Here is a 10,954-nt window from a genome sequence, read left to right as displayed (position 1 = left end):
AGCAGCTAGTGTCTCTGGCTACATGCCTCCCTCAGCATGGGCCTCATTAATTCATTTCTGTAACAGATACTGATTAAGCAGTGTAAGGAACTGTTTCACATGATGGCGCATAGCCACCAATAAAACAACCCTTACAAAGCTTTGAGTCTTAGGGGAACAGGGGAAAAAATACAGTAGGTCATTTCAGAGTGGTGCTGTGAAGAAAGTAAATGACTGATAATGACTGAGGGAAGATGGTACTTTATTTTTTGTTTGTTTTGTTTAGATGTTGTGACCATCATTTAATTTTTTTTTGTCTTTTTTTTTGGTCTTTTTCCAGGGCTGCACCCAGGCTAGGGGTCTAATCAGAGCTGTAGCTGCCGCCTACGACAGAGCCTCAAAAACTCGGGATCCAAGCATCGTCTGTAACCTACACCACAGCTCACGACAGCGCTGGATCCCTAACCCACAGAGTGAGGCCAGGGATCGAACCTGCAACCTCATGGTTCCCAGTTGGACTCATTTCCACGGTGCCATGTCGGGAACGCCTCGTGTCTCTTTTTCAAAGGCAGCAGTTTATATCCCGATGTTTCTTTTGGGTTTCCAGAACACAGAAAATGTTGTGAACGTTCTCACTATATATTCTGCTCCCCGTATGTGCCTTTCATCACCTGGGGGAACTTAGCCACCGTTTCTTGATCTCCATTGTCAATTTCTTCCTCTCAGACAACCCCTGGGAATATTTCCTCTACTCCTTTCTCTCTGGAATAATTCCATTCACACCAACGACTTTAGCATTGTTAGATAATGTTTAATGAGCACTTTACAGGTGCTAGGCTTTGGGAGTTCCCTGCTGGCTTAGTGGGTTACAGATCCAGAGTTGTCACTGCTGTAGCTTGGGTCACTAACGTGGCGCAGTTTCAATCCCTGGCCCAGGAACTTCCACATGCCATGGGTACAGCCAAAAAAAAAAGTGCTAGACTTTGGGCTACACACTCTGTGTTTGTTTTCTATGTGACCCATTTCTATCACTAAAAATAGTAACATGTCATTCTGTATCAGGCACTATTCTAAGAAATTTACCGATGTTAATTTGCTTATCAATACTTATTTAAGGAGAACTCTCAGAGAAGTTCCCTCCATCAGAATAGCACTATCACCAATATCCAATTAAGGAGTACTAAATATTATTCTCAATCCTACTTTTTTTTTTTTTTCATTTTGTCCATGCCCATAGCACATGGAGGTTCCCAGGCCAGGGATCAGCCCTGTGATCTTTTTCTTTCTTTTTTCTTTTTAGGGCCGAACTTGCTGCATATGGAAGTTCCAGGATAGGGGTCGAACGGAAGCTGCAGCTGCTGGCTGGTGCCACAGGCACAGCAACACAGGATCCGAGACTCATCTGTCTTGTAGACTCAGTGTTCAGTTATTACCTCCTCAGAGCAGCAGTGCCACTCAAGCCATTCCCTTATCACGTCACCCTGCTCTATCCAGATGCCTGGGTTGAAATTCAGCAATTGGAGTTTCCATGGTGGCTCAGCGGAAAGGAAGCTCTAAAAAAAGTAATTCTGTAAACAGCTGAATAAACACCACTCAGACCAAGGAAAAGAACACCTGACATTCCCCGCCCGACTCCAAACTCCTTTCCTAAAACTCCCAACACTCGCTTTCCTCTTTTCTTCAGGCGCTATTTTCATTTATGCCTTTGTTTGCATCTGAAAGGTCTCGCTCGCAGGGGAGTTCCCTGGTGGCCGAGCAGTTAGGACCTTGGCACTTTCACCAGTGTGCCTTGGGTTCAAGGCAACTGAGATCCCACATCAAGCCACCACATGCCACGGCCAAATATGATACCTTGTACGTCTTTTTCAAAAGGAAGTTTAGTGCAGTGGGCTAAGTTCTTCGGAGTTCTTCGGAGTCTCAAAGGCCAGATTTTAAATCCCCACCCTGGAGTTCCTGTTGTGGCTCAGTGGGTTAAGAACCCAATTAGTATCCTTGGGGATGCAGGATCAATCCCTGGCCTCGCTCAGTGGGTTAAGGATCCTGCATTGCTGTGGTGTAGGTCACAGAGGCGGCTCGGATCCGGCATCGCTGGGGCTGTGGTGTAGGCCGGCAGCTACAGCTCCAATTCAACCTCGAGCCTAGGAATTTCTATACGCTGCAGGTGGGGCCCTAAATAGAAATATAAATCAATCAATAAATCCCAGCCCTGCTTCCTACGCCATGTGTGATATGGGGCAAGACATCTCCCCTCCTCCAGGCCTTTTCCTCATCTGTACAAACAGATGCAAACATCCAGGACTGTCGTTAGGATTCAAACCACACAACCTCCATTTTTATCCAACAAGTTTATTGAGACCTCTTGGGACCTAAGCTCCGTAGAAAACAGAGATGACTCAAGAAGGTCACATTTGGAAATCGCTAACTATAAAAACAACACAGCCGCTAAGTGCTTTGAAACAGGGAGGGACATCCGAAGGCTATAGTGTTGATACATCTGGACTCAAACGCTAACCACCAAGAGAGGCAGGAGGGTGGTCTAGCCTCCCACGTGGAGATGAGCCGGGCACCATCTGGAAAGGCTCTTGCCAGGGACACGGCCCCATGCCCATAGGTCTCTGGAGTTCACTGCAGGCTGGCCCACTGCAGGGATGTGTAGACTACCTTACCATCGGGCTGCGGAGAGCAAAGGAGCAGCGTCTTTCTGACGCTGGTGCCGAGGCGGCCGGCAGAAACGAGGTCCTGGAGGGGGATGGGGTCCCCGGGAGCCCAGCACTGAGCGATGTAGTGGGCGTGGAAACGGAGCGGGTCACCTGAGTGAAGGAAAGAGGCAGGTAGCAGTTTCCAATGGCAGAGAGCTGGAAGGGACGGGGACATCCTCACATAGGAGCTGGGGATGGTTCCAGCCATCACTGCCTGTATTTTAAAAGATACCCCTTCGAGTTCTTGCTGTAGCTCATTGGGTTAAGAACCCAACATAGGGTCCGTGAGGATGTGGGTTTGATCCCTGGCCTCACTCACTGCGTTAAGGATCTGGCGTTGCTACAAGCTGCAGTGTAGGTCAAAAACGTGGTTCCCGGAGTTCCCGTCGTGGCGCAGCAGAAATGAACCCAACTAGGAACCATGAGGTTGTGCGTTCGATTTCTGGCCTTGCTCAGTGGGTTAAGGATCCGGCATTGCCGTGAGTTGGGGTGTAGGTCACAGACGTGGTTCGGATCTGGTGTTGCCGTGGCTGTGGTGTAGGCTGGCAGCTGTAGCTCTGATTCGACCCCTAGCCTGGGAATCTCCATATGCTGCAGGTGCGGCCCTAAAAAGAAAGAAAAGAAAAATAAAAGATACCCCTGGGGGTGGGAGCAAATCATCACATATGTATAGCATAATCTTACCTAAAAAACAAACAAACAAACAAATAACTGAACATATCATTGTCATGATCTAAAATCCAGGACCACAAAGTCAGTCAAAGCCAGGAGGAACTCAAAAAGGGTATCACATAAATATCCAGTAAGAAGGAACTCTAACAGACTAAAAGAAGAAAACAATTTTTCTTTTTTGGCTGTACCCACAGCACGTGGGAGTTCCCAGGCCAGGGATGAACCCACGCCACAGGAGCGACCCAAGCCACAGCAGTGACATTGCTGGATCCTTGACCTGCTGAAACCCTGGTGAACTCCCCAAAACAATTTACAACAGGATGGCATAATAAATAGATGGAATAAGGAAGTCCACGAAATTTTTCTGAAAAGGGCCAGAGAGTAAACACTTTCAATTTGGGGGGGCCATGTCACAAATACTCAACTCTCTCAGCGTAGCACAACAGCAGCCACAGACCACATGTAAACAAATGGACAAGGCTGTGTTCCAATAAAACTTTATTTAAAAAAACAGCCAGTGGGCTGGATCTGACCTGGGGCTGTAGTTTGCCCCAAGACTAGGTGAACCTGATCAAGGAGAATCAGGCCCTGAGTAGGGAACTCTCAGGAAGATTAAGTAACCTGTAATATAAACCTAAAAGAGTAAGGCTTCCAAGAGTTCCCGTCATGGTGCAGTGGTTAATGAGTCTGACTAGGAACCATGAGGTTGCAGGTTAGATCCCTGGCCTTGCTGTGGCTCTGGCGTAGCCCGGCAGCCATAGCGCCAATTGGACCCCTAGCCTGGGAACCTCCATATGCCACGGGAGCAGCCCTAGAAAAGGCAAAAAGACCAAAAAAAAAAGGAGAAAGGGTAAGGCTTCCAGCAATTCTACTCCCGGGTATTTACCTGAAGAAAATGAAAACACTAATTTGAAAAGATAAATACACCCCTGTATTCACCAAAGCATTATTTACAATAGCCAAGATGTGGAAGCAACCTAAATGCCCATCAATAGATCAATAGATGGATGAAGATGTAGCACACACACACACACACACACACACACAGTATTGCTTGGCCATAAAAAAGAATAAAATCTTGGAGTTCCCATCGTGGCTCTATGGCTGTGGTGTAGGCCAGTAGCTGTAGTTCCGATTGGACCCCTAGCCTGAGAACCTCCATATGCCACGGGTGCGGCCCTAAAAAGCAAAATAAATAAATAAAGTATAATTAAAAAAATAGAAATTAAAAAAATCATTGCAATTCTCACTAAAAGAAAAAGACAAATCTTGTTATGAACCTCTAGTAGCATAATAGAGAGTATTATCTTAAGTGAAATAAGTTAGAAAGACAAATACTGTATGATTTCATTTATGTGTGACATCTAAAAAACAAAACAGGGGCTCCCTGTGGATCAGTGGGTTAAAGATCCAACACTGTCACCTCTGTGGTGCAGGTTCAGTCCCTGGCCTGGGAACTTCCACAGGCTGCAGGTGTGGCCCTACAAAGACAAAAAGACAAAAAAAAGAAAAAAAAAAACAGCATCTTTTAACCTCAGGAAAATTTATAATTAGAGTTAGAAACATATATTTAAGAGACTCAGTCCTTGAATATTCATCTTCAGGGGACAGAGATTCTGTGTCTATCTGATACATTGAGTATTTCTTTCTCTTTTTTTTTGTCCTTTTGCCTTTTCTAGGGCCGCTCCCACAGCATATGGAGGTTCCCAGGCTAGGGGTCCAATCGGAGCTGCAGCCACCAGCCTACACCAGAGACACAGCAACGCAGGATCCTAGCCGCGTCTTCGACCTACACCACAGTTCACGGCAACACTGGATCCTTAACCCACTGAGCAAGGCCAGGGATGGAACCCGCAACCTCATGGTTCCTAGTCGGATTCGTTAACCACTGAGCCACGACGGGAACTCCCATGAGACATTGAGTATTTCTTGTTTTGAAATGTTGACCGATTAGAACCAACAGGTCAGCCTTGTGTTTGTTTCTAATGTGCAACTGAGTGATTTAAATTTGCCTTAATCTGAAGATTTAGTAAGTCTATTAACAGTGTAAGAATATAAACTTTATTTTATTTTTTTATTTTTTGGCCACCCCGAGACATACGGAGTTCTCGGGCCAGGGACTCGGGCCAGGGATAAGATTCAAACCATAGTTGCCACCCAAGCTGCAGCTGTGGCAAGGCTGGATCCTTAACCTACTCTGTTGGGACTAGAATTGAACCTGCATCCCAGCTCTCCTAAGACGCTGCCGATACCTTGGCGCCACTGTGGGAACTCCAAGAATATAAATTTTAAGATCACCTCACTTATAACTTATTGATTTAATATTAGCAAGATCCATAACCAGAAAACTGCAGAACTTAGAAAGGAAAATAGGGGTTCCTTTGAGGCACAGCAGGTTAAGGATCCGGCATTGTCACTGCAGCAGCTTGGACTGCTGGCCCAGGACCAGGAACTTCCACTTGCCACAGGCTCAGCCAAAAAAAAAGGGGAAAATACATTAATTTGTTTTGTTTTGTTCTGTTTTTTTGGGCCACACCTATGGCATATGGAAGTTCCCAGCTAAGGGTTGAGTTGGAGCTGAAGCAAGATTCTTAACCCATTGAGTGAGACAAGGGATCAAACCTGAATCCTCACAGATACTAGTCAGGTTGGTTTCCACTGAACCACAAAGGCAACTCCTACATTAAATTTTTTTTGTTTTTATTATTATTATTATTATTTTGTCTTTTTAGGGCTGCACCCACGGCATATGGAAGTTTCCAGGATAGGGGATGAACTGGAGTTACAGGTGCTGGCCTGCACCACAGCCACAGCAACACGAGATCCAAGCTGTGTCTGCAAACCTCACCATAGCTCACGGCAACGCCAGGTCCTTAACGCACTGAGCCAGGGATCGAACTGGTATCCTCATGGATACTAACTGGATTCGTTTCTGCTGAGCCACAAGGGGAACTCCCCTATATTAAATTTTTAAATGCAACTTAGAGAGTTCCCGTCGTGGTGCAGTGGTTAACGAATCCGACTAAGAACCATGAGGTTGCGGGTTGGATCCCTGCCCTTGCTCAGTGGGTTAACGATCCGGCGTTGCCGTGAGCTGTGGTGTAGGTTGCAGACGCGGCTCGGATCCCGTGTTGCTGTGGCTCTGGCGTAGGCCCGTGGCTACAGCTCCGATTCGACCCCTATCCTGGGAACCTCCATATGCCGCAGAAGCAGCCCAAAGAAATAGCAAAAAGACAAAAAAAAATGCAACTTAGAATGTTTGAAATTACTTAACTCCTCTTGTACATGGGATCAAATATGAATGAATGGTTCCCTTACAATCTGCTAGGTTGGAAGAACTTCAGTTTTGTAAATTAAGGTGAAAGTTTAGAAGAGAACTAGATATAAGCATCTGTATGTTTAGGAAGTTGAATATTCCCTTTCAAAACCAAAATAATCATTTTTACATGCAAGAGTCAGAGACACACACAAAAAACAACCCAGTAGCAAAGTAACTAAACCATGGTTATCTATGGAGAATGCGGTGGGGTAGAATGTTCTCACCTCCTAAATCAGTCAGTTAAATTTTAGTCTGAGCAGAGACCAAGGCTCTCAGCTCACCTGCAGAAAACTTAATGGATAGTCTCCAATGAAAGGCTAAGATCTGATTATTTATCAGGCAGTTCCATTTCTGTGCTCTTAGGGGGAACAAAAAGGGTGATTATTCTGTAGTTTTTTCTTTTTTTCAGCTGTGCCTACAGCATTTGGAAGTTCCTGGGCCAGGGATGGAATCTGAGCCACAGCAGTGACAATGCTGGATCCTTAACCTGCTGCGCCACCAGGGAACTCCTGTACTTTTTTTTTTTAACCTTTTAGTTACACAATCAAGGCAGCCTTACTATTTAATTTAACCATTAACTGATTCATCAAAAGTCTCCTTTACCTATTCCTGATGCAAATTCCCTCCCAGAACTCTTAATTACTGTCACTGGGCTCCAGTAAAACCTCGCATGTGGTTTTCCATTTGCTTGATGGGATTCTCTCAAGCTACTTAGTACTCCACTTTAAGTTTTTCTCATATTCTTTCACTAGAGCCTCAATATTTTTTCTTTCAAAAAATTTTTATTTTTATTTTTTTCTTTTTTTGGCAGTCCTGCAGCATACGGACTTCCCGGGCTAGGGATCACATCTGAGGCACAGTTGCAATCTACACCACAGGTCCTTTAATCCACTGTGCTGGGCTGGGGATCAAACCTGCATCCTGGTGTTGCAGAGACACCTCCGATTCCATTGCACTTCATTGGGAACTCCTATTTTTTTTTCTTTTTGAATCTCAAAAATTTTATTGAAGTAGGAGTTCCCTTCGTGGCACAGCAGAAATGAATCCGACTAGGAACCATGAGGTTGCAGGTTCGATCCCTGGCATCGCTCAGTGGGTTAAGGATCCAACGTTGCCACAAGCTGTGGTGTAGGTAGCAGACGTGGCTCAGATCCCAAGTTGCTGTGGCTCTGGTGTAGGCCGGTGGCTACAACTCCCATTAGACCCCTAGCCTGGGACCCTCCATGTGCTGCGGGTGCGGCCCTCAAAAAGACAAAAGAACAATGACAAAAAAAAATTTGATTGAAGTATAGTTGACTTACTAGAGCCACGGGGCTTTTTTTTTTTTTTTTGTCTTTTTGCTATTTCTTGGGCCACTCCCGCAGCAGGGGGAGTGGAGGTTTCCAGACTAGGGGTCTAATCGGAGCCGTAGCCACCAGCCTACGCCAGAGCCACAGCAACGTGGGATCTGAGCTGCATCTGCAACCTACACCACAGCTCACGGCAACGCCGGATCGTTAACCCACTGAGCAAGGCCAGGGACCAAACCTGCAACCTCACAGTTCCTAGTCGGATTTGTTAACCACTGCGCCACGACGGGAACTCCAAGTCATAGGGTTTTTTTGGCCACACCCTCAGCATGCAGAATGGGAGTGACACTGCTGGATCCTTAATCTGTTGCACCGCAAAAGAACTCCAAGAGCCACAATTTTTTTTTTAAGAGCCACAATTTTTAAGGCTACTTAAATAGCGCATATAACAGTTTGACAGTATAAAATATGGTTTACTTCTTACTACCCATGATTTCTCCAAGCCATTCTTTTTCCCCCCACCTTTGCTCATGTACTAAACAGCCCGGCGAATGAGCTTGGGTTCCCAAGTGTTTCCTGTCCTTCCCTAGTTTCAGACGCTGAGAAAATAAGACCAAATAAAGGGAAAATGCAGAACGTAGTGGGATTCGTGAAGAACAGAGTAGCAACTAGAGGGCCCAACACAAACTCACCAGGATACACCAGGAAGTCTCCCCCAAACTTGCCAGCAGCACTGAGGAAGAAGCCCCGCTCCCACAGGTCTCTGTAGATGCTGTAGCGAAGCTCGTGGGCAGGACGGCCAGCATGGGGCCAGTCTTTGGACTGGACACGCCAGTCCAGGGGCCTAGCCTTGATGGGCCGAGGTCTAGCAGTGGCCAGCTGGACGAGCAGGGCAGACCTGGGCAAAGGGGTGACCTCATTTGAAGGCCCCGGCTGGGGAGAGGAAGAGCCTGGCGGGGGGGGGGGGGGGGGGGGGGGTGAATCCAAGAGAGTTCGGTGAATCCAAGAGCCCCCGGGAGACCCAGCCCCAGACTCTAACCCCAATTCCCTCCTCCCCCTGGTCCCTGGACGCCAACTCCCACCTTCACCTGCTTCCTCCTGTTCTCCAGCAGTCTGGCTAGCACTGGCCTCATTCTCTTCAGCAGCTGGGTGCCCAGGGGCATCCTGGCCTCCACTGGTCCCTGATTCCTGTTCCAGCTTCTGCTTCTTCGCAGCCTGGCCCTCTGCAATCTTCTCTAGGAGCTCCTGACGACGAGTCTCACGGGCCTCAGCTGCCAGAGCACTTTGCTCCTGGAAGCCCTGCTCTTGCTGGCGCTTGAAGGATGCCAAAGCCTGAGAAGTAAACTTAGCTGTAAACTCAGGGATCCAGGCAGGCTCTCCCTTTGGTAGCTAGGAATCCTGACTCCCTGGCCCCTCTCAACCTCAGGGCAGGAATCCGGGGAACCTGGTGTCATAGGCTCACGGTATTCCAGAATCCAGGACTCCCAGACCCCTCCCAGCTCAAGGACTCGTGGTCCGAGTCTCCAGCCGCTTCTTCCTCAGGTCCCAGGGAGTTCGCGCTCCCAGCCTGCCTCCTTACCAGGCTGTGTTGGCGGGGATCCGGGCGCGGGGCGCTGACCAGGGTCACTGCGCCGATCTCAGCCAGGAGACGCGCCTCTTCAGGCATCAGCAGCAGCGGGAGGCCCAGGCGCGAGTTTTGGCGGGGCCCGCGGGGCAGGGCGCCCACCGTGCGGCCCCCTACTCCTAGGCGTTCGCGTAGCGCCTGCACGGCCTCGGCCCCCCACACCAGGGAGCGGCCATTCGCCACCTCCACCACCAGCATCCTCCTGCGGGAGGCCAGGGGCACAGTAGTCACGCCAAGAGCTGCAAGCTCTCGACACCCAGCGTTCCCACCTCCCGGGGAGGGGGCGGTGGGTCTGGACAAAGCCCCTCCCTCGAGTTTCAGGGGGTGGAGCCTCGCTCGGGCCGCGTTCGCCACCTGCGGAGCGGACCCCGCCCCCTGGGCACCAGGCTCCACCCCTGGCGAGCCCGCCAGGCCCCGGGCCTGACGGCGCCGCCGGGTCCGCTGGGTCCCTCGGACCCCGCGGCCAGCCTTCGGGTCTGGGCTAGTACTGCCGTCCCGGCCTCCGCGCCTCGACGGAAAACCTGCCCTAGCGCAGACCACGCCCTCTTCGAAAGGTTCATATCGGCACCGCCCTTCGGGTGTTCCCGTCAGGTGCCGGGACCTCGGAGGCCAAAGCCCCGCCCTCCTCCGGTGGCTCGGGACCTGGCCCCTCCTCTTTCCGAGCCAACTCCCGAGGTTCGGCCTCGGGTCCTTCCCGCTGAGTCGCGCTCTCCAAATACGAAGCCCCGCCCCTGCCCGAGTGTTCGGCCGTCCTCGGCTCAGCCGAACCTGCAGCCCCGCCCCTCCGAACCTAAGGGGTACTGCGTTCGAGTGTCTTCGGCTCCCGTCAATCCCACAGCCTGAGGCCCGGCCCCCTCTGGCCGCCAGCGCTCCCCTAGTTTAGGGAGTTCCCGCCCCGCGATCGAACCCCACAGCCGGCGGCCCAGTCCCCTGAGCATATGCTGTTCGTTCTCCGCTCGGGCGGGCTCACCCCACTGGCGAGCGCTCCCTTCAGAATGTGGCCCCGTCCTCTGATAAAACCAGCTAGTCACCTCGTAAACACCAGCTCGCTGTCCCGGCGGAGCCACCCCCTACGTCGCGCGCCACGCGCTACTTCCTCCACCCCCCATGTCGACCCCCTGCGTCGATTTCGTCACGTCGCCACCTCAGCGGAGCGGGAAGTCTGGGACCCGCCCCACAGGGCCGTAGCCCCGCCTTGCCCTAAAGCGGAGCCCCACCTCCGGCCAGCCCCTCGAAGCCCACCTCCCTCCACCGATTCGGTTCCGCGACTTAGAAATGGGAGGCTCCGTGCGCTGGCCCCGCCCCCTTGGCCCGAGGCCCCGCCCCCTTTGGACCGAGGGGCGCTGTTTGCCCCACCCCCTCAGAGTTCTTC

The 10,954-nt window shown here is 50.2% G+C and overlaps 1 protein-coding gene across 6 annotated transcripts; it reads right to left on the bottom strand.

Annotated features, from left to right (window-relative positions):
- Positions 1–2,307: 2,307 nt before the first annotated feature.
- TSEN34 (tRNA splicing endonuclease subunit 34) lies at positions 2,308–10,792 on the bottom strand. Of its 6 annotated transcripts, none has more exons than XM_047791966.1 (5): positions 10,614–10,792; positions 9,538–9,784; positions 9,041–9,290; positions 8,651–8,908; positions 2,308–2,789 (listed from the first exon to the last, which is right to left on the bottom strand). In XM_047791966.1, exons 2-5 carry the CDS (start codon positions 9,778–9,780, stop codon positions 2,602–2,604), a joined length of 939 nt encoding a protein of 312 aa, XP_047647922.1. In that variant the 5' UTR covers positions 9,781–9,784; positions 10,614–10,792; the 3' UTR covers positions 2,308–2,601. The 6 variants fall into 6 exon arrangements, with proteins under 6 accessions (XP_047647922.1, XP_047647927.1, XP_047647928.1 ...); XM_047791971.1 differs by having other exon boundaries at positions 8,651–8,856; positions 10,614–10,747; XM_047791972.1 differs by having other exon boundaries at positions 8,651–8,856; positions 9,047–9,290; positions 10,614–10,747.
- Between the last annotated feature and the right edge of the window lie 162 nt (positions 10,793–10,954).

Source organism: Phacochoerus africanus, chromosome 8, assembly GCF_016906955.1.
Source record: "Phacochoerus africanus isolate WHEZ1 chromosome 8, ROS_Pafr_v1, whole genome shotgun sequence".
Taxonomy (NCBI): Eukaryota; Metazoa; Chordata; class Mammalia; order Artiodactyla; family Suidae; genus Phacochoerus; species Phacochoerus africanus.
This window is presented reverse-complemented; position numbering and strand designations above follow the sequence as displayed.

What these genes read in the sequence shown, in the direction of transcription:
- TSEN34 (XM_047791966.1), bottom strand. Translation starts at nt 9,780, where the DNA reads ATGCTGGTGGTGGAGGTGGCGAATGGCCGCTCCCTGGTGTGGGGGGCC. An exon ending in ATCCCCGCCAACACAGCCTG is followed by an intron (nt 9,291 to 9,537) that starts GTAAGGAGGCAG and finishes TTTACTTCTCAG; the next exon opens with GCTTTGGCATCCTTCAAGCG. An exon ending in ACAGGAGGAAGCAGGTGAAG is followed by an intron (nt 8,909 to 9,040) that starts GTGGGAGTTGGC and finishes CCCCCCCGCCAG; the next exon opens with GCTCTTCCTCTCCCCAGCCG.